Here is a 23,607-nt window from a genome sequence, read left to right on the forward strand (position 1 = left end):
CTGGGCTAACCATTTGTGTATTACTTTTCACAGTGAACATAAAGATTCTGAAAAGAAACACAAAGAGAAAGAGAAAACCAAACACAAAGATGGAAGCTCAGAGAAGCATAAAGACAAACACAAAGACAGAGACAAGGAAAAACGAAAGGAGGAAAAGGTACAGAACTTTCCACTAGGGGAGGAAAGGATGTAGGATGTACTTTTATTTTGTTCACCTTTAAAAGTACCTTTATTGCATAGTAAGATCTTTTGGCCTTAGAGTGAAAAGGTCTCTGTCAGGAGACTTTAGAGCCAATCTTACTTCTATAAAAAACTATGAAAACCAAGCCCTTTACCACCATATTTGTCACAGTAGCAAATCTATCCATATTATTATTATTATTTACTCTATATTGCCAATGAATAAATTGAGGATGTAGAGTTTTTAGAAATGGCGATTTTCTTTATTAGGGAAAATGAATTTTTTTGGGGGGAGAAGGCTTACTGCCTTGTTGGTCTTCTGTTGATTGAAGTTTCTTCCTGAGTGAAAATGTGGTAATGCTGGTGCCTTTTGTGGCTTTTGGTTCCAGCGTAACCATTCCAAGCCTTCTCGAAATGGCTAGGCTCACCTGACTGGGAATGATTAGTACTGTGTGTGTACTCTTCAAAAAAGATTGTTTTTAGTTTTTAAAAAAGTAAGGTTGGTACTTGGTAAATTCAGACATTATCAAATACAGAATATGGTGAAGAAGACATCTCCCTTTTACCCCTGACTCACTGTCCCCGCTCCTTCCTAGAGGCAACCACTATATGATTATGTTTTGTAGCCTTCCAGAGGTACTCTGAGTGTGTGTGTGTGCGCACGTGCACACACGCGGCACATATGCATATATATGAAGATCTTTGGAAAGACCTAGAGTTTCTGACAAGTCTAGAAAGTAGGAAGTTGAAGGAGAAGGGGAAAATGAGTATACTTTGCCCAAATGAGAGAAGGCAGGAGATAGTAGACTATTCTTTCTTTTTTAGTGTTTTTGTTTCTCCTCTGCACTGCCAGTGGCAGATCCCTGAGTAGTGGAATATATTTATTGCAGAAAGGGCACCTGTCATCATTTTACGGTAAAAAGCCACCATTTTAAAGGGAACCCTTTCTCAGTCAGTTGGACAGTTTCATCCTGAAGAATGGTCAAAAACGAATCTTGAAAAAATGTGAAGACCTTTAGTTCATCCATTTAGTTTTGCTAACACGAAGAGCCAATCTGGGATCAAGATGCCCCAAGAGTTTATGCTACATATTCTCAAATAAGAGAGAAGTTTCTTCAAATTTAGTCTTTTTAAGGTACTAATCAGTTACTGTTTTACTTTGCAGATTAGAGCCTCTGGGGATGCAAAAATAAAGAAGGAGAAGGAAAATGGCTTCTCTAGGTAAGACTCCCACTACGTTGGCATCCCTTTCTCTGTGCACCCAGTAGGCCAGCTGTCTGTATTGTCTGAGCTTACCCAGAACACACTGACTTGGCCACCGTGGTGGTTCACAGGAAGTCATAAGTCAGAGGACTTGGTCTGAGCCAACTTAGCATTTCTAGGGTACCAGTTTAGCAAGACTGACCAGCACATTTTCCAGAAGGTTATTGTGAGTGGAAAAGGTTGACAGGAAGAGAATTTAAAATATTGGGATATAATTTCCATACTACAAAATTTGTCTTTTTAAGGTATATAGTTTTGGTTTTTAGTATATTCACAAAGTAGTGCAACCTCCTCACTGTCTAATTTCAGAATATTTTGTCACTCTAATAAGAAATTGCATACTCGGTAGTAATTATGGGGTTTCCTGAAAAATCATCTTTGAATTCCTCTTTAGTAATATTATGAAGCTCACATATTGAAGCTTACATGACCCACATTTTAGGAATGGGTGTAGGTTGGGTAAAAATACGTTATCTCTTCTAGAAGGAGAGACAAATGTGCAACTATCTAGAGGTCACTTCCTGTAATAATTTTGCTTTTATGATTTTGTTTTCCTCATCATCCTCAATTCCCTAAAATAAGTCCAAAGGTCTCCTCTAGTTTCAAGAAATTGGATATTACAGTCATATAATCTTACTATCTCCACTGAAAGAATGGATTTATTATTTGTTGGAAGTATATGTATTATTGACTAGGACAAAACGTTTTGGAAATTTTGCTTACTTGCAACTTTGAACTTATCAGTTTCATTTGATAAAGTTTTTAAAAATTGTGCCATGTATTCTGGGTTATTTCGACAAGGAGAAGCAAGTGCCCTCTTCAGGCATGTTTTATAACTGTTCTGGGAATGCAGAATAATAAAATTCCGGAAGCATTAGAGCTGCGAGCTGCCTTAGGAATTCTGATTTCTGAGATAGTGTTTGAGGCATAGGGTGGTTAATCTCTGCCAAGAGACTTCTTAGGCCATTTGCTAAACTAATACTAAAATCTGAATAGACTCTTTGGACTTGGTGTGTAGTCATGGTTCATATTCAGACCTTCTGGGTTAGGTTAGGAACACAGCCTTCTTTGACATTTTTCTGAACTGTTCACTAGCTTGTGTGTATGGCTTTGTAAAGAATCTAGATGCTTTACTGGAACACAGTTTTCTGGTAAATTGTTTTAGGACTTCTTCCTGTCCGGCTTAGAAACCCTTCCCACATGTTTTTATCTTCACCTGTGACAATCTTAGGATCTACCATTTATTTAACTAGCTGAGTAAGGGGCATTTTTTTTTCCTTTTGGACCCTTAGGGTTGTGTCAGTGATTTGAGGGGGAGAAGGAACAGCTGTAGAAGTTAGCATTTGGGAAGTGTGATAAAATAAGGAGAGCTAAACTCTTTAAACATTCAAATTCTACCATAAGAGGATCCAGCATGCTTTTTGATGGTGGTATGCATTGTCTACTCTTGAAACCCTGTGGAATATACTTTGCAGCTGAGTCTGGATGCTTATCCCTTGGACCCCTTCACCGATGGCAGCTTTGTGTAGGGAGGCCATTCCCTGTGATGGTTTGGGTCATCCTCACAAAGGCAGTTAAGATATGATGGGAAAGAATACTGACTTGAAATAAGGAGTCCTAATCCCGACTCCTGATATTGCTTGTTCATCTGTAAAATGAGGACAATACTATCTATTTCACAGGGTTGTAGTGATAATTAAATGAAAAAAGTGCTCATGGAAAATCTTTATATGTATGTTGTATCCTAATACTAGCTTCTTTTCAGTGAGATGATATATCCCTATTTTGTATTTATTAATATAGATGTTCTAGCACTCATTGACTAGCAATTTTTTTTTTCTTTAGTCCACCACAAGTTAAAGATGAACCTGAAGATGATGGCTATTTTGTTCCTCCTAAAGAGGATATAAAGCCATTGAAGAGACCTCGAGATGATGACGAGTGAGTATTTCTTAATACTTTGACTTTGGGGAAAAAAAAAAGAAATTGTTAAGAGAATATATATGATGTATTTTTATATAGTACACAGAGAAACTATTAATTGGCTTTTATTCATTTGGAATTATACACAGAGAAACTGTATTAAATGGCTTTTACTTATTTGGAATTTGTAATTAATGGACTGGGTGATTGATTTCTCTTTGAATTACATGATATGGAGTTTGCTAAGCAAATGAGTAATGTGCCTGAAGCTTACATAAAGAATATATAAATTTTTCTTATTAAAACAGCAATGCATATTTTTTGTAGAAATTTTAAATAATACAGAATTTATGAAGAATATTTAAGTTATTTTATCATTGCCTGCCACCGGTAAATTTCTCCTAGAGTCTGTTCTTGTCACTATATTCTGAGTGAAGTTTCAATGTATAGAAGTAATAAAACTGCTCTTAAAATGGTTATCTGAGACTTACATGTACCTCTTTTCTAGATTCAATTAGTGAGATTAAATTCTATTCATTATTTTCAGTCTTATACAGCTTTATTATGCTCTAGAAATCTACAAAACACTTATGGTAGAAAGTGGGTGAAATGGAAAAGGGACGTACTTAGCAAACTCACATTTGTATTCATGCATTATAGAATTTCTTTCTTCCCTTTCCCGCATATTATTACTGTGTGGTAGCCATTGTGCTATGCATTTGGTTCCCAGACTTCCATCTTATAATGGTGTTTATTTCTGTATATATATTCCTCCACCCGACTTTGCTTCCAAGCCTATGTGTTGTATAAGTGGTTTGTTTTGTTCTGTGTAAAGCTATGACTCTTGGTGCTTGTACTGGCCTTCTTTGTCTACTTCTGTTACTCTTGATCATACAAGGCCAGACAAGAATATATAACAGCAATCACTCCTACCATGGAGGCTTCCAGGAGTTTGGAGGTCCTAATCCTATGGGTGAGAACTTCTGAATCATAATTGTGTTAACTGCATATTCATGTTCCCCTTTCTAGTGCTGATTATAAACCTAAGAAAATTAAAACAGAAGATAGCAAGAAGGAGAAGAAAAGAAAACTAGAGGAAGAAGAGGTTAGTAAAGAGACCTAAGCCCCTTGGGCTTATTTGAAAGTGGAGTTTTCCATAAAACAACTTTTGAAGACATGAGTTTTAGGAATTTATTGGTTTGTTGTAGTATTAACATTGGGGAAAAAATTTGCACACAAGTGGTGGCTGTGGCACTGTTAGGATTAAGATCTCTCTGAGTCTCCAATGTGTCTTAAGTTAACCACAACCAGCAATTATTCCACTTGTAACATTTCTGGGTGTCTGTCTACCCATAGCTAAACTGGCAACTGATGTTCTTGGAGAAACTTTGCTGTCTTTATATATACAGAGGAAATGTTAACAAGAAGCCACATGTTGGCTTATAACCCTGAAAGAATTTTCCTAAGGATTTTTTTTGAAAGTGCTCTCAATATCTATACTCATCACTTACTTTGGATGACTATCCCTATTTAAATAAAGTCCTTTAATGGGTGCCCCTTGGACATAGGATGAAACTCAAGATCTTTACCACAGCTCCTCCCATTCTGGCCCCTGCATCTTGTGGCTCTCTTCATCTCATGCCTCCTGTTTAGTTCACCTTGTACCGGTCACACTGGCCTCCTTTGTTTCTTTCCCACAACATTCTTTCATGCTTCAGTGCTTTATGAAGCACATGCTCTTCCCTCTTGTCTGGAATACATGCTCTTCTTTCTCCTCCTGGCCTATAACCTTACTTAAAATCCCAGTTCGATTTAAGTACCTAAGGGTTCTCTTTGATGCTTGGGGCAGATTTAAAATAGAATGATAAGGGCCGGGCACAGTGGCTTATGCCGGTAATCCCAGCACTTTGGGAGGCCAAGATGGGAGGATCGCTTGAGGCCAGGAGTTTGAGACCAGCCTGGGCAACGTGGTGAGATCCTGTCTCTCTACAAAAACAAAACAAAATTAGCTTAGTGTGGTGGTGCCTGCTTGTAGTCCAACTGAGGATTGCTTGAGCCTGGGAGTTTGAGGTTCCAGTGAGCTATGATTGTGCCACTGCACTCCAGCCTGGGCAACAGAGCAAAACCTGGTGTCTAAAAATAAATAAATAAATAAATAAATAAAATGAAAATAAAATAGAATAATATGGTTCCTCCTTTTGACACTTTCAAGTTCTCATACTAAATGGTCATTAGCAAGTAATTCAAGAAAAGATGTCAGAAATTCACAGGAGTCTTAAATCTTGCACTCTTCTAAGAGAAGAATGGGTTGAGTGAATTCTTAGCTCTTAGCCCCTGGTGTGGGCAAATGGGGCCCTCAAATGTAAAGGGGATAGCTTGAAGTACCAGCAATAAGAAAAGAATGATAGTAAGGAGCAGAATGTCATAAAAGCATAATTTATCATAGTAGTAAGAATAATAGTAATAATCACAGTTAAACGTATAGATGTTCCCCGTGTGCCAAGCACTATTCTGCATGCTTTCTAGATGTATCATTTCATTTAACCCCTTAACGACCCTCAGAGAGAAATATCCCTACTATTATCTCCATTTTGCGGAAGCAGAAAGCGTATAGAGAGATTGAATCATTTGTCTGGGCCCATGTAGCAACTAAGTGGTAAAGCCAGAATTTGATCCCATGCAGTCTGATATCAGAGCCAGCACACCAGCTACCGTAGTATCCTGCCCTCTGGGACTTTGCTGATACTTTAGTTCCACAAGGAGGGAGAAAAAAGATCTTTAATGAAATCATATTACTAATATTAATGATTTAGGTTAACCATAGAGAGATGATCAAGGTCCTGAATTTAGAAAATTGTAGTTTTTCTGACTACTGGTTTATTCATGGTAGAAGTTCAAGTTAATGAGGGCTAATTAAGAAATTGAGAGTGAAATGTTGAGTAGTGATTATACTAGCCAGTCCACTCCACTTTCATGTAGTCAGTACAGACTAGTTAATAAAGAATTATAAAACTTGAGTTCTCCATGTGTTCTATTACTTTTGTGTTTATGGTACACTTATCCAAAAAAATACCTTTTCTCTGAGTTTGTTAAACCATTGGGGAAAAAGAATGGTTGACTTCAATTTTTGACTGTTCTACTTAGCAACCCTTCCCCTACTGGGGGGGTGGGGAAGCTGGCTGAAAGACTTTGCAAATTAATGCACAGTGTTACTGTGGCAGGGACCCCAGATGGCAGAATCCGCCATTAAACTTCACTCACCAACTATGGTTTTTTTTTTTTTTTTTTCCATTTCTGGGAATTGTTCTGAAGTCTCTTGGTGACTGATTATCCCAATTTGAGGCTTGAAAACATACAATGTAGCCAGCAGTTTCCTGATGGGGCTATCTGCATGCCTGTTCAGAAGCTGTTCAGAGAATGGCTTAACTGAAAAACATTTCCCTTTCCTGTGGCGTGTTTTAGCATAAATAGTAAACATACATGAATTGATATGATCCTTTAAGTACCTTCTCTTCACAAACATACTTACACATTTATATTCTCCATGCCTATTTTACGATATGGGTGGTACTGCACACATTCTTCTTCCCTCCTACCTTAAAAGTCATTCGGTTATAGACCTTGTGTTTATTCCTATCTTGATTGCCATCCTATCATGAGGTCTAGAGTGTTTATTTCAGTCATTCTGGAGTCACATTCTGTTTATTTTTACTCATTTAGGTGCTCATTGTAGTTAATAGTAGCTATATGACCTTGATAAGGGACAAAACCTCTGTTTCAAAGCTGTCTTGATTGTAACCAGAGGTCAAACCAACCTACCGGTACAGTGCTTTCTAGCTCTGCCATTCTGTAATTGATTTTGAGATGGTGAAACCACCCTTCATTGCTTTATAAAACTTGCTGAATAACAACTTAAATGATATTGAATAGGTAGGACAAAGGAAAATGAAGAGTTCACAAACTCCTCTGAGGTTATAGAACAGTTTGCCAGGCTCTTCCTTGCAAAGCGAGTGTTTTAAATTAATTTTTCTGATAGTCAGTTGTCAGGAAGTTTTGGGAAATACTGCTCTAGAGCAAACTATCAGTAAGTTTTTATTCATGGATCAAATAAGATGGACCTAAGATGATCTGCAGTTCTAATACTCTATAATTATAGTTTTTGGTTCTAATGGGCCCCAGAAACTATCTCCAGAAGTGTGATTAGTCCTTTTTTAAGTATTTTCTCATGATGTTTCTTTGTAGGATGGTAAATTGAAAAAACCCAAGAATAAAGATAAAAAAGTTCCTGAGCCAGATAACAAGAAAAAGAAGCCGAAGAAAGAAGAGGAGCAGAAGTGGAAATGGTAACATCTCAGCACTGGATTAAAATATCACCTCTTTTCTTGCAGTTTAATGAGACAAGAGTATTGAATTATTAAAATTAATAGCCTGATATTTGGGGGAAAATAAAGATTCTCTCTAGAATAACATTCTGAAATAAGTTTTGCAGGTCCTATTAAAATCATTAACTGGCTCTAAATCTATTGGGTCTCAAAACTAGGTTCTACCACCCTAAACATAATGGACTGTAGAAGCAGACCTATGTATAGATGAGAATTTAGCATATGGAGAAAGTGTAAATACCCTTAAAATTAGGAAAAGAATGGATTATTCTATAACTCACGTTGGGAAAACTGCCTCTTTGTTAAAATAACAGCAGAAACCTCCACAAAAAAGCTAGAGTGAATAGTAATTATAGAATAGAGAAGATGTTCTGAAGGAAGACATAATTAGAGCCATAAGTGAAGGATTTATAAATTTGTCACATCAAAATTGAAATTTTCTGTATGGCAGACAGACAGTTTCATGCCATTAAAAAAAAAAATCCTGGCTGGCTGCAGTGGCTTACACAATTACTTTGGGAGGCCTAAGTGAGAGTATCACTTGAGCCAGGAGTTTGAGATCAGCTTGGGCAACATAGTGAGACCCTGTCTCTACAAAAAATTTAAAAATTAGCAAGGCATGGTGTGCACATCTGTAGTCCCAGCTACGTAGAGGCAGGAAGATTGTTTGAGTTCAGGAATTTGAGGCTGCAGTGAGCTTCACTGCACTCCAGCCTGGGTGACAGATCAAGACCCTGTCTCTTAAAAAAAAAAAAAATCCTAAGGCAAAATATTTGCAATAGAAAGGGCTAATATTCCTATTGTGAAAAAAAAGTCCTTATAAAAAACAAATATGAAAGGAGCAGTCTAATGGAAAAGTAAGGAACAGGCAATTTATTAAAGATGGTAAATAGTTAATAAACATCTGAAAATGTGGTCAACCTCACAAGCAATCAAAGATGCAAAGAAAAATAACAAATGATAATCTTTGTGTTTAATGTCTCTCAGATTGGAGAAAGATTAATAAATGAAAATATCTCAGGTTGTGAATATGAGAAAACAGGCATTCTCCTTCCCTGTGGGAGTGAAGATTCATACAGTCTTTATGAAGGACAATTTAGCCATAACAGAGGTTACTTTTGAAAAGCATGTTTAGATGGGGAACTTTTATTTTCTACTTTTGGTGTTTAGGATTTTAAAATAAACATGTATTTTTTAATACTTCAGTTAAAATTTTCTACCATTTTCCTATACCAGTTTATGATGAAAAATTTTAAATGATGAAGAGATTTATGAGTTAGAATAAAAATGAAAGTCCCTCTTACCTGTTTTTCTCCCATTCCCATTTACCTTTCCTGCCTTGAGGTAACCACTATTCATAGTTTGGTATGTCACCTTCCAGACCCATTTGCGTGCATTTATTCTCTGACTTTTATAATTGAACACACGGATGTCCCCAGCATCTCTGAGGAAAGGGGAATGAGTAGGGACCAGAGAGGTGGCAAAAATGTGGCTACACAGCTGTGCGATTGGCGTGTTGGTGTGACATCATGGGATTAAAGGGGAAGTGTAGAAAAGGAAGATCACAGAACGGAGGATTCCTGGACCTTTCCAGAAGTCATAGAAAACAAAAGAATATGTGGTTTTATTTTCCTTGTTTTTATTTCATTTTTCTTTGGACCTAATCAAACATTTGCATTTTTAGTGATCTTTCTCAGCATTTGTTCATAAACTATCAAAAGGATTTTATGTTTTTTTGAAAAAGTGACATTTCTTTTTTAATAAAGTGTAAATTAGGAGTTTTTATTGGGAGTCAGGAGAATGGAGAGTTAATAATTCATCAGTCTGTTAGATCTCAGTGTTCTTGGTGCTTAAAAAATGCTTGTTAAATGAACAAATTATATTAGGTTATTAAGTATGAAATGTCCAATTTCCTTAAGTACTAACTTTGACAATCGATGTCTCAGACATTTCACTTTGACACTTCTTGTGAAGGCACACTCTCAGTCTTTCAAATGCACGTTTTGGCTTCTGATTATCTCTCAAAAAAATTTTTAGAGCAATTTTTATGAAACCATGGATAAGTCAAAAATTCGTGCTATTTTTTTAATATGAGTTCCATCATGGAACCAATGCAGGGCAGATAGCTTGAAATACCATCAAAGTGTTTTGGAACACTGTGGCTAATGAAGGCATAGTATGTCAATGGTTTGAGAAGTTCCATTCTGGTGATTTTAATTTTGAAAGTGAGCCACGTGGGTGACCTGAGACCAAGGTGGATAATGATGAGCTGAAAGCTGTAGTGGAAGCGAATCCATCTCAGACTGTGTGAATTTGCAGCAAGGTTTAACATTACTATTCCAACAACACCGGACCATCTGAAACAAATTGGCAAGGTACAGAATCTGGACAGATGGATACCACATGAATTAAATGAGCATCAAAAGAGAAATCATCTCGAAGCTTTGCTGTCACAGCATAAAGGCAAATCATTTCTACACTGTATTGTCATTCCCTCCCCTCCCCCGCCCCCGCCTGGCCTAGTTTTTGTAAGAAATCTACACCGTGTTGTTACATGTGATAAAAAATAGATTCTTTTTGACAATTGCAAACATTCAGCACGATGGTTGGATAAAGATGAAGTGCCAAAACATAGTCCAAAACCAAATATTCATCAAAAAAAGCTAATGGTGTCTGTTTGGTCCAGTGCTGATATTATCCTCTACAGCTTCATGAAACCTGGTCAGTTGATTACAGTGGATGTCTACGGCAACCAACTGGACAAAATAATGAAGATGCTTGCAATTAAGGAGCCCAAGATTGGTCAGTAGAGATAGGCCAATCCTCTTGCAAGACAACACCCAACCACATATTGCACAAACAGCTCTGCTCAAACTATGGAGGCTGGATTTGGGAACTCTCTGTCATCCACCATATTCACCAGACCTTGCACCAACTGACTACCACTTCTTCTAGTCTTTGAACCACTTCTTGCAAGGAAAAATATTCAATTCTCAACAAGCTGTGCAAAACGCCATTTGTGATTTCATTGCCAGTCGCTCTCCAGGCTTCTTCGCTGCTGGCATAAACAAACTACTGTTAAGATGGTAAAACTGTGTTGGTAGTTTAGGCGCATACTTTGATTAATTGTACTGCTTCTTGTTTGAGATATAATAAACTACACTTTGGATTCAAAATCAGACAGTTCATATTTAATGACCTAATAGTTTCCTTGTCATCAGGAACTCTCTGCTGTCTCCCCTCTTCTTTTGGAGCTTTGGCTTTTGTTTGGCCCAAGGTAGATGTACCCTTCTCCTAGCCTAGCCTTGTGTGTGTAGAATTAAGTGTCCTTGAGGGGTCTGGTAGCCTAATTTTGCTTTTGTGGTTGAAATCCTTATCAGTGTTGTCACACATTATTTCTGAGAGACCATGACTATTGGGTTTTATTCTTTCTTTTGTGTAAAGGGGACCCTGGCTAGTTTTCAAGATGGTTCATTTGGGGATGAGCAGTCTTTGCTACAGTTTCTAATGTATGCTTCTTTCAAGTCTGACTATTAAACTTTGCACATTCTTTTCAAGCACAATGTTTAATGGCACACTGTAAGTTTTTAGAAATGGAAAATAAGAATTAATGAACAAGCGGCTTCTTAACTGATAACTAGAGGCTGCCTGTTGTATTCTGAGATTAGTGGTCCAGTCCCCAGTGACTGGCACTGATGGCCTTGTCAGGGAACTTAAGTGGCAGATAATATTATTTTTAGTATTCCTCTTGCTATACCACTAAAAAAGAATTACGGACTTTACTACCAGTTTGGCAAATGTGCAAATCTTTTTTGCTTCCCCCCATAGTCTGCAGACATGTTCATCTTGACCAAAGAAAAAAATACTTTGATCATTATCTCCCTCTCTTTGCTAGTTGTGGGGATGGGAAACTGTTTTCTTTAATATATCATATTTTCCCCATGGAAACAGTGTGTTAAAAGTGGTGGCAGTATGCTCAGGCTCATCCATGAAAACCTATTTATCCCAGATGTCCTGATTTTTAACTGTCGCTCATTCTAGCTTTATAGGATTTCAGCACTGTGTTGGGTTAACTATACTTTTGTGTTAAGGCCTACCTGTTAGACCGTAAGTCCCAAGTTAATTCTTAACAGATGATTCTTCAAAAAGATGTAGAAACTAAGGAGTTTATTACTGGTGTTAGGTGTGACTTTAAATGGAGTTTGGAGTCTGTTAAAAGGTAAATGTAACGAGTTAGGACTATAATGTTGTAAGGAAGTAATGTTGAAAGATCAGGACTCATAAATACAGTTAATAATAAATATATGGAATACAGATTATTGACATTCTCCTCAAACCAGAAAAATTGCCCTTAATTTCAGAGATTAGCTTGTAGAAAGCTCTAGTATGTAACCTTTCTTTCTGAATTTTTAAAAATTAAATAGCAGTTTTACATTGTACTTTAGGGACTCATTAACTTCAAGGGAACTTGATTTTGAATAGCATGTGGAGTTTACTTTCCTATGTTACACATATTTCTAGCATTTTTCTACCTTCCCCTTTTCAAGCAAATTTTATTGTAAAATTTTGATACTCAAAATTTATAAGTCAAGCCGCCAAAGAGAAGTTTTGATGCCTAAGTACATGATTTTATTAATAAATTCTAAGGGGGAACATTAGCACTAATGGGAGGGGGGCTAAAAGGCCAATTCTGTTTGGTTTTGTTTTGTTTTTGAGACAGAGTCTCACTCTGTTGCCCAGACTAGAGTGCCATTGTGTCAGCCTAGCTAACAGCAACCTCAAACTCCTGGGCTCAAGTGATCCTCCTGCCTCAGCCTGCTGAGTAGCTGGGACTACAGGCATGTGCCACCATGCCCAGCTAATTTGTTCTATGTATTTTTAGTTGGCCAATTAATTTCTTTCTATTTTTAGTAGAGACAGACTTTTGTTCTCCCTCAGGCTGGTTTTGAAATCCTGACCTTGAGTGATCCGCCCACCTTGGCCTCCCAGAGTGCTAGGATTACAGGCATGAGCCACTGCGCCCGGCCCCAATACTGTTTTTATTTGAACATTAATAACTTTAAATCCATTAACATCAGGTTATTGGAAGATATGTTCTACCTTTCTGTTTAAACTGAGATTTAGTGTTGAGTCCGTCACTGAATATCTTAGTTTGCTTAAATGGTAAAGAAGTTGCTATGGGTCCTCAAGATACACATGTTACAATAAGAATTGTATAAACAGCTTGGAGTCCTAGCTTAAAAACACTGGAGTTGGTGAGAAGAATGATGGCAAGTGCCAGGATAAGGGAAAAAATGGTATTCTCTATCCCTTCACATTTAATCTGTGACTGCCGCAGATAGGATCCTTATAAATGCTCTCATGTACATACATATATACATGTATGTATTTTCTCTGATTTGGAGAGTTACAGACCCTAGGATTGGCTGGGTTCCTGTGTGCAGGCCTTTGCATGTTAATGACTAGTTGGGAGGTCCTACCAATTTCATACCTGTAAAATGATAGGTTGGTTAGAGAGGATCTTTAATGCTCCTTCTAGTTCTAAGATTTTACTAAATTTTGACTTTCATTTTTTAAAAATTATTTTAATTGTGATAAAATATATATGACATAAAATTTACTATCTTAACTGTTTTTAAATGTACAGTCAATGGCATTAAGTACATTGTTGTGCAGTCATCACCAATTGCTGATTATTTTCATCCTACAAAACTAAAACTCTTTACCCATTAAACAATAACTCTTCACACTCCTCATCCCCTTGTCTCTAGTACCTCATATAAGGAGAATCATACAATATTTATGACTAGCTTATTTCACTTAACAAAATATCCTCAAGATTCATCGATGATGTAGCATGTGTCAGAATTTTCTTCCTTTTTAATGCTAAATAACATTTCGTTGTGTATAGCACATTTGATTTATCCATTCATCTGTTGATGTACACTTGGGTTGTTTCCACCTTTGGGTGTTATGAATAGAGCTGCTATGAACATTCGTGTACAAGTATGTGCTAGAATATTGTGTGTATACCCGGGAATGGGATTGTTTGGTCATATGGTGATTCTATGTTTAACTTTTTGAGGAACAGCCTTACTGTTTTCTACAGTGACTGTACCATTTTATATTCTCACCAGGATTACACAAGGTAATCCATATCCTCACCAATACTCGTTATTTTTTGTTTTACTGCCTTCCTGTTGAGTGTCAGTGGTATCTCGTTGTGATTTTGATTTGCATGATTAGTGATGATGAATATCTTTTCATTCGCTTATTGATGGTTTGTATATCTTCTCTGGAGAAATGTCCAGTCAGGTCCCTTTTCCATTTTTTAAGTGGGTTGTTTTGTTATTGAGTATTAGGAGTTCTTTTTATATTCTGGATATTAACATCTTATCAGATGTATAATTTGCAGATATTTTCTCTCGTTTTGTGGGTTACCTTTCATTCTCTTGAATGTGTCCTTTGATGCACAGAGGTTTTCAAGTTTTATGTAGTCCAGTTTATTTGTTTTTCTTTTTGTCACCTGTGCTTTTGGTATCATATCCAAGAAATCATTGCCAGATCCGATGTTGTGAAACTTTTCCCCATGTTTTCTTGTAAGAGTTTTGTATTTTTACTCTTATCTTTAGGTCTTTAGTCTGTTTTGAATTAATTTGTATATATAGTATAAGATAAGGGCCCAGTTTTTTTCTTTTGCCACCACCTCTGTTGAAAAGATTGATGGACACTTGGGTTGCTTCCACCTTTGGCCATTTCCCTATTGAATGGTCTTAAGCACCCTTGTTGAAAGTCATTTGACCATATTATGTTGACTTTGATTTTATAGTAATGCTGTTGTTACAGTTTGATATATGTAATTTTTATTTGATGTTTCTGAACTTTGTGTAAAATATTGGTCTTGGAAAGTGAATGTGAGGATGGTGAGAAGGTCTATCTATTTCAGAGGAAAAGAGACTTGAGAGATATCAACCAGTTCCAGTACCTGATCCTTAATTGGGTCCTGGTGTATAAAACACATTTTAGATATAGTTGGGAAGTGCTTAAAATGGATTGGGAAAGTAGTAATTTTATTAGATGTGATAAAAGTATTTATTACAGTTATATGGGGAAATATGAGTTTCATAGAAATGCTTGCTGAAATATTTAGTGGTGAGGTATCAAAACTACAGTTAACTTTGAAATAGTTCAGCCAAAATAGAGAATTTAGCAAAATATTAATAATTGTTGAATATAGAGGTGGTAGGTATGTTGTATTCATTGTTATTCATTGGTTTTTGTGACCATTTTTAATATAAAATGTTTTCTTAAAAAGTTGTTTCCACTGAACTTTAGGTTCACTTATCAGTGTCTGCTAGAGAGTTCCAGATAACCCATAAGTACTTTAAACTCATTATGCCCCAATTGAACTATTATTTCCTACTCTTCTTGTTCTATTATGTACTTTCAATAGGGTTATTTTCCTCTATACCTTTATCTGACATCTCCATTCTCAGGAGGCCTTTTCCTGCATATCAGCAACATAAATATTGTCATATGTGCCTTTGTGATATGTATGCTGTTACAGCATTGTGGCAATACATCTGTTTCCATTTTCATATTCCTCACTTGTTGCTGAGCTCCTTCAGTGTCGATCTCTTATATGCAGTATTTTTGAACTGAACTGTTGAAATGTATTTTCCTCTGCTGGAGTATTCATCTTACTTGTGAGTGTTGGCTTTTTCAAAGTGGAGGACACTGGTTTTTTTGATCCAGGCTTTGAATGTGGGGCCCAGAAGTCATTCTAGAGGACTAATCAATTGAGCAGATATTTTGGCATTTCATAGGCGATGATCTCTGTATTAGGCAAGGTGATCACTAAATGAGGCTGTGCCTTGTCTTTTAAAGGTGGGAAGAAGAGCGCTATCCTGAAGGCATCAAATGGAAATTCCTAGAACATAAAGGTCCTGTATTTGCTCCACCATATGAGCCTCTTCCAGAGAGTGTCAAGTTTTACTATGATGGTGAGTTGTTTCAAGGTTTTCTGAATCTTGGCTAAGAAAAGAGTTTGCTTCTATTTAGGGATAGAAAACGAGGAAGGATCCTATGGTGGATAATCATTTTTGTTTATTTTATTTGGTTTCATTGTCATTGTGTGGTTTTGAGGAAGGGGCATCATGTGTTTACTTAACTCTTAAAGGCCCATTCTTTGGCTGAAAAAGTGCCATGAGAAAGGACATATTAATGTCTCATCTACACAGTCCACAAAAGGTCCATCTACATGGCTCACATCACATGGTCCACAATGTGTGAATGTTTTTATCTGAATTTCATTTCTGGGGAGCTACCTTTTGCAAAAGAGTTATTAGAAAAACCTTACTTGAATGGTAGTACCTTACCTTTTAGTGATATAACACAGACTGACAAAGCTACTCATCACTAGAAATAGTACTAGTATTTAGTTGAGGATTAGTCTGCCATCAACCTCTAGATAGGGCTGGTAGGCATCTGTCACTCACTCTACATAGCAAAAACACGATGCCTTTGATATATGTACAGTCAAGTGTGATGAGTTGCTTTAAAGAAATGCCCTCTTGGGTCTCTTAGAACTTCAGAATTATCCATTAACTGTCATTGGTATTTCTATCCTTGGGTTGAAAGATTTGAGGGTAGTTTTTGATATGCCTTCTGTTGGTGATGTAGCAATATGTAGATGGCAATGCTCAGCTGATTGCCCTTATTCCAGTTCTATCCAGAAATGGCTAGAGCATTGCTCCTTAAGCCCTTGTGTACTTATGATTCATCAGGGTGGATCTGGGCCCATTTAATAGTTGTGGGGTAGTGGGATTGGGTACTTTGTTAACCAAACTTTGAGAAATGCTGGGCAGGAGAACAGCTGAAAAGCATAAGTGGTGAATACTCAGAGTTTTGATGCATCCCTACCCACGAGCAGTGGCGTCAGGGTCACCAACACTAGGTCTAGGTAGTAGTTAATACTGAAGGGTTTGGTCTACAAATGAGGAAAGTGTCAACCTTGATAAGCTGAAATTTGTTTTTTTAAAACTATATATTTATTGACTGTTCCTGTGTTCAGATACCAAAACCCAGCTTAATCCCTGGGTTAATCCCTGATTTGGGGGAGTTTGCAGCCCAGGAGCACCTCATAGTCTCAATGGCAAATGCTTATATTATGTACATTTTGACCTATGTTGACCAGAGAGCATAAGAGTTCTTTCAGTGCTCACACTGGGTCATTCCTGGAGACTCTGAAGTATGACTCAAACTTTTAGTGAAGAGAAAGGGCCTAGGACCTGGAAGAGGAACATCTTAAAAGTACAAGTATTCTGTAGCTTTAGTCTGGGCTCAACAGGAGCTTTGGAAAGCTCAACTGGTAAAGCCTCACTTTGAGATTCAAAGCGATTGGAGGAAAAGCTAGATTCCCTAGTCTTGGGGTTGCTCTTATTACTTTTCAAAATGGAAAGCAGAGGCCTGGACTAGTCTACTGGTCACCACGGTCCTTTTCTCCCATTCTGGCCCAGTCCTCCTTTTATAGGAGCTCAAACTCCAAGGCTCTATCATTTTCTCAGTTGGCCTTCCCTCTTGGATTTCTTTCCTTTGATTGTATAACTCCCACTGTGCAATAAGTCAATAAGCATTTGACTTATTAGTCCAAACTGATACTATAAGTGCTGCCTACTCTCTGGGGAGAATTCTCAGACTCCTTTAGAACCTGCCAGAGAGGTGGGGCATGGGCTGGTTGAAGGAGTGAATTGTTGCCTCTGCTAAGAACCTTCAGTTTTTAGCTTTGACTCAGCAGTTTCCTTTTCCTGGAGCTCAGTCTTGTCCACAAAGTGTTAGTGTTGCCAGGAACCTTCAAGTCATTTTCCCACCACTCTGCTGTTATTTCATCTTTTGACAGCTCATCTAAAAGAGAAGGAATCACAATTGCTTCCTCTGTTGGGACAGAATTCAGTAAAATAGCCAAAAGAATCTCAAATTCTTTTTCAAATACTGTTAGTTTATACCAAACACACCTGAGAACAGTTTACATTTTTTCTTGCCATTTATTTTATTTCATTTATTTTATTCTTAGTGACATAATGTTTTTCTTTATATTGAAAGCATGTTACAGTTTTACTGGCAACTCTGATTCAGACCTCAGTGGGGGGGAGTTCTGAAGAAGTGCAGAAAATCTTTTAAGCCAACCTATCCTCCCCAAAGTGTCTTCCTTTCAAAGCAGAAGCTTTATGGGGGTCGGGAGTTGAATGTGTGGGGGGAAGCTGTGCCATCTTTTGGCTTTTTAAGTTATAGCTTCCAAGTAAGTTCTTTCTACTGTGACAGTTTAAATTTTGTGCTACATACAGTTCCCTATATCCCTACAATCAGGGATAACTTCCCAACCATCATAAGATGAGATGCCTTCTGTGTTTTGAAATGAATGGATTTCTGGTTAAGCTTTAGTTTCCTATAATGAATGTGGACCTCCGTAGTGAATTAATGCCTATATAATAGTAAGGCAGTGGAATTACATTTAGCCCTATTTTAAGAATAGCTAAATGCTGTTATTACGGCATAGATTAGTTCCAGATGGTGTTGTAAAGTTGGCTTTTGAAGAAAAAAATGGAAATTAGCCCTAAGAGTATTGTTAAAAAATACTCTATTTGAAAAATAAATTAAACTCCCAAGTGCTTTTCTTTTATTGCTTTATTAACTAATTCAGGTACATAAAATCTCTAGGCCTTATTCAGATTTTCTTTACCATTTCATTGTGAAACATAAGGGTTGCATTAGAACAGCTTTTACCTAAATACTTGCATACTGCCACCAACCCCAGTCATCCCTCTTGTGCTGTGGATGCATCCTGTTTCCCTGAAAGAGGCAGCTTCATAGTATCTGTGTTCCAGAGCAGTGCATTGCAAACTCTAGTGTGCTTATAAGTTTTATTAAAATGCAATTTCTGATTCAGTAGGTCTAGGGTGGAGCCTGGGATTTAGCATTTCTAACAAACTCCCATGTGATACCAGCATTGCTGGTCTGTGGACCACACTTTGGGTAGCAAGGGTCTAGAGGAAGGTCTTATTTATTTAGGCTTTTCGTTTGGGAAATCTGGGCTTGCCTGCTATGGATATATATTTTTATTCTATTCCACCCACCTAACTTTGAAGAAGAAAGATGCCTATTTCTTTTCCCCACAATTCCTTTCTTCCACTCCCTGCCCTATCCCTTCCTCCCCTTCTTGAACAGAGGCTGCTTAGCTTAGCAGGGGCAGGAGTCCCTCTGAGGATTTGATTTTTAAAAACCATTGAAGAGGTGTAAAGAACCCTGCTGAAAGGAAAAGGAAGAGTGACTGGGCCTCCCCCAGGTCATCCCTGTCCTGAGCAGGCACCTGGGAACAATTAACTGGCATAGTCTCCAGAGAATGACCCAGGTAAATATCTGCTAAAGAGAAGGAGAATTTATATAAGTAGATATAAATCAGTATGTTGTTTTGTTATTGTTGTTCTTACTATGTGTCACTAGACCTTTATATACCATGGGAAGGCAAACCATTAATAAAGAAGACATCTCCAGTGCTCAGTATTTATAGAACATGAATAATACACCTCACATTTTGGAACCACTTTTTCCTCTAGGTAAAGTCATGAAGCTGAGCCCCAAAGCAGAAGAAGTAGCTACATTCTTTGCAAAAATGCTCGACCATGAATATACTACTAAGGAAATATTTAGGAAAAATTTCTTTAAAGACTGGAGAAAGGTATTGTAGCCCATGTATTAATATCCTAGTACCTTAAAAATACATTGATCAAGTACTAAGTAATAAATTATGATTTTACAAAAAATTCCCTGATGTAAAATTTGAGTTTTATGAATTTTGTTACAAATGTCTAATTACTTGCTATATTGTATGGCATTCCTATCCAACAAGAATACTTCCATTTCTTTCTTCTGTCAGCTCTCATGACTGAGGAGGAGGTTGATCAGATTAGGCCAACTGCAGTAGGGCAAAGGAAAGTTTGTCTCCGCAGGACTGCCCTTTGTTTGCTGTTGCAAAGAGAAATGTTAATCTGATTTCCCATTCCCTCTTGATTCTTCCTCATTTGCTTTGGGTACTTTCTCCTCTTGAAACCACATATATCTGCCTTGGTGATTTAAAAAATCTCTATTCTGAGTTTGGATAATGTGGACAGAGGCAGAACTGAAATTTACCTCCTGAATTGGCTCTGAAAATCAGATTTAATACATGAATAAAGAAGGGGCAATGTTTCTAAGGGAGAATGAGTATGGAAATACTTCTCTTATTACTAAATGACATACATGTTTCTCAAACTAGTATTTGCTGTATGCCTCGGGATTTGTGGCAGTGTGCCAAGAAGCCCAAGAAACTACATATGAGTTAATCTTTTGCAATAATAAATCACTTAAAACATTTTTATATTAAATACATATTTTATAATAGAACAAAGTAATAGAATTATGTATTCTCTATAAAATTCACTAATTTAGATTGGCCACCGCTTCAGACACTGACTGAAAAAATGGTGCTTTACTATAATCGCAAAGAAGCCCAGGGACTTATTAGTGTATATGTTCTTTTTCTTCTGCCTTTTCTTTTGAGTAGGAAATGACTAATGAAGAGAAGAATATTATCACCAATCTAAGCAAATGTGATTTTACCCAGATGAGCCAGTATTTCAAAGCCCAGTCGGAAGCTCGGAAACAAATGAACAAGGAAGAGAAACTGGTACTACGGAATTTATTAAACCTCTGGAGAATTTTGGAATAATGATTAGTTCATCTCATTTTCTTCTTGGTTCTAGTGACACAACATTGACTTCAGTCATTTCACATCATTCTATGCTAACGATTTAGAATTCTAAGCCTTAACAAAGTCTAAATTTTCTCAAGGACTTAGACTGAAAATTGTGAATAAGCACTTTGTTCAATAGCTCAGTATAAGAGTATTCCACTGGTATTCCACTGACCTAAAAATCATTCAGTAAACTCCAATAATATAGTATTTAAGAATGAGCAGACCTGTCCCACAATAGCTACTGGATATTAAGGATTTAAGACAGGTGAGATAATATTGGCCATGTACCTCCCTGTTTTTTGATCTGTTTTACTCTGAAATCTAGCCATGCTCATCCATCTCCATCTTCTAGTCTTGGCCATGCTCATTGCTGAATGATCTTTCTAGTTTCCAGTTGGGATGTTATTTTCTTCTACATGCTGCCTGTTCTTATAAATAAAGTTCTATTAGAACACATACCCCTACTTATCTACATTTTATCTATGTCTGCTTTTATGCAACAGTGGCAGAAATGAATAGTTGTAACAGAGATTGTATGGCCCTCAAGCCTAAAATATTTTCTATTTAGAAAAAGGTTGCCAGTCCCTGAACTGGAGGATTCCAGACTAGCATTTCATTTTTTCCAATCAGAAGTCCAGAAATTAAGGATTTTTAGAAATTCTCTGTACTTCAAAGCCCTATAGTTTCAGTACTTTAAAGGATTTGCATGTTTATATAATTTAAGCAATTGCATTTATGTAACTCATTGTTTGATAGTACTCATTTGCCTGTTGGTTTAAAAATTAATGAGGGGTGTGGTGGCCCACACCTGTAATCCCAGCAATTTGGGAGGCAGAGGCCAGGAATTTGAGACCAGCCTGGTCAACAAAGCAAGACCGTGGTTCTACAAAAAAATTAAAAAGTGGGAGGATCGTTTGAGGTCAGGAGTTCAAGACTAGTCTGAGCAAGAACGAGCCTCTGTCTCTATTAAAAATAGAAAAAATCAGCCGGGCGTGGTGGCATGTGCCTATAGTCCCAGCTACTTGAGAGGCTGACGCAGGAGGATCACTTGAGCTCAGGAGTTTGAGGTTGAGGTGAGCAGTGATGACATTGCACTCTAGCCAAAGTGGCAGAGCAAGAGTTTGTCTAAATAAATGAATGAATGAAGCAAAGCTCTGTCCATGGATGGATGGATGGATGGATGGATGGATGGATGGATGGATGGGTTACTGTAAGAATGATAATTGTATCAGACTTATCAGTCTCAGGTTAACCTTATTCTCATTCCAAATTAGTGAAATTTTAGTATAATTATTTATTTCAGGGGTGTTTTTAAACTTACAGATCACTTTGGAGCTTTGTTCTTGGAATAGTAATCCAAAGATAGAGAGGTTTTATAAACATCCCCTTGTCAGAGCCCCTGCCAAGGACACCTGTTGCCAGCGACTTGAGTCTTTTTCCACCCACAAGGCAGCAGGATTAAGTTAAATTGAATCACCAAATATAAATATAAGGTAGTGAAGAGTCAATAGAGGGTAAAGAGACTCAAAATCCTCCTGCCCTTCTCCACATCCTACTTTTTTGGAGCAAAGATATAGAGTGCATATATCTATATACTTAAAGAATCCATGGCAGATTTGTCTGGGCTTAAAACCCCATGTGAAAGGCTAGTCAGGTAAGTGGCCACAGGGCTGTTCTTTCATGAGGCCCATCAGATACTTCATCTCCTGTTTTGACATTACTCAACAAAACAATATGAATATTTAAAATACATTTAAAAACCCCCAAACAACACTCATAAACACACATCCTTTAGGGTACAAGAATCAGTTTCAAATGTAGTTGAAGTCAACCTTTACAGGCAGATCTTTGGGGGGAATTTTATTGTATTTAGCAGAGAAATGCATTAGAGATTTTCTTTCATTTGAATTCATTTTTTACTGATTTTTAGACTTTTCTCTACCATGACCTGTTTTCCCATGAGAAATAAAAATGATAGAACAGTAGTTTGAACCCATTTTTAGTACTTCCTTGTTATCTTCCAGAAAATCAAAGAGGAGAATGAAAAATTATTGAAGGAATATGGCTTCTGTATTATGGATAACCACAAAGAGAGGATTGCCAACTTCAAGATAGAGCCTCCTGGGCTTTTCCGTGGCCGTGGCAACCACCCCAAGATGGGCATGCTGAAGAGACGAATCATGCCTGAGGATATAATTATCAACTGTAGCAAGTGAGCATATAGTTCATCCTTTGGGCCAAAAATGAGGTGCAGGGCTTTTTTTGTTTTAAGTAGTTGGGAATATTTCCAAAGTTACAGAGGACTGTTTGGGAAGGAAATATTTAAAAGCAACATGGTATTTCCATGTATAGGTCTCCAAATGTTTTTTAGGTACAGTAGTCTCCCCTTAAATATGGGGGATACATTCTATGACACCCTACCTGGTAGATGCCTAAAACCATGAATAGTACCAAACTTGATTACCATCAATTGGAATACATTTCTGTTCATGTCTTCCACCCACAAATTTAATTTCTCTTCTGTCTTAACTAAGCACTGATCATACACAGTGGCTGTAATCTTTATAGTTTCAGGTGCAATAGTAAAACTAGGCATGATTTATTTTTGGCTTCTTCACAGGTTCACAGATAGATTTGTTCTTACTGTAGATTTTTGATTTTTTGTTTTTCTTTAGTAAGTCAAGAACTTTCACCTTTCCACTTGCAGTACTTTCTGAATTGGCACTAGCAATTTGTACTTTGTACTTCTTAAGTAAAATAAGGGTTACTTGAACATTGCACTGCAAAACTGTGACAACTAATCTGATAACTGAGATGGCTACTAAATGGCTAGCAGACAGGGTATGTACAGCATGGACATGCTGGACAAGGGAATGCTTTGCATCCTGAGTAGAGTGGCGAGAGACTTCATCATGCTACTCAGAATGCTGTGCAACTTAAAACTTATGAATTGTTTATTTCTGGAATTTTTCATTTAATATTTTCTAATTATGATTGGCCATGAGTAACTAAAACTGCAGATGAGGAGGGACTACTGTATTGAGTGATGAGGAGGAAACTTGGAAATAT

The 23,607-nt window shown here is 37.2% G+C and overlaps 1 protein-coding gene across 1 annotated transcript in view; it reads left to right on the forward strand.

Annotated features, from left to right (window-relative positions):
* Positions 1 to 23,607, forward strand: part of TOP1 (DNA topoisomerase I) — a 90,013-nt gene that overhangs the window by 43,688 nt on the left and 22,718 nt on the right. The window contains exons 4-12 of the mRNA XM_012754691.3: positions 34 to 157; positions 1,346 to 1,401; positions 3,289 to 3,384; positions 4,396 to 4,471; positions 7,609 to 7,709; positions 15,636 to 15,751; positions 19,361 to 19,482; positions 20,347 to 20,469; positions 22,563 to 22,750. Of these exons, the coding sequence (XP_012610145.1) occupies positions 34 to 157; positions 1,346 to 1,401; positions 3,289 to 3,384; positions 4,396 to 4,471; positions 7,609 to 7,709; positions 15,636 to 15,751; positions 19,361 to 19,482; positions 20,347 to 20,469; positions 22,563 to 22,750 (1,002 nt within the window). The remainder of the gene's footprint in view (positions 1 to 33; positions 158 to 1,345; positions 1,402 to 3,288; positions 3,385 to 4,395; positions 4,472 to 7,608; positions 7,710 to 15,635; positions 15,752 to 19,360; positions 19,483 to 20,346; positions 20,470 to 22,562; positions 22,751 to 23,607) is intronic.

The sequence above is a fragment of the Microcebus murinus genome, chromosome 16 (genome assembly GCF_040939455.1).
Source record: "Microcebus murinus isolate Inina chromosome 16, M.murinus_Inina_mat1.0, whole genome shotgun sequence".
Taxonomy (NCBI): domain Eukaryota; kingdom Metazoa; phylum Chordata; class Mammalia; order Primates; family Cheirogaleidae; genus Microcebus; species Microcebus murinus.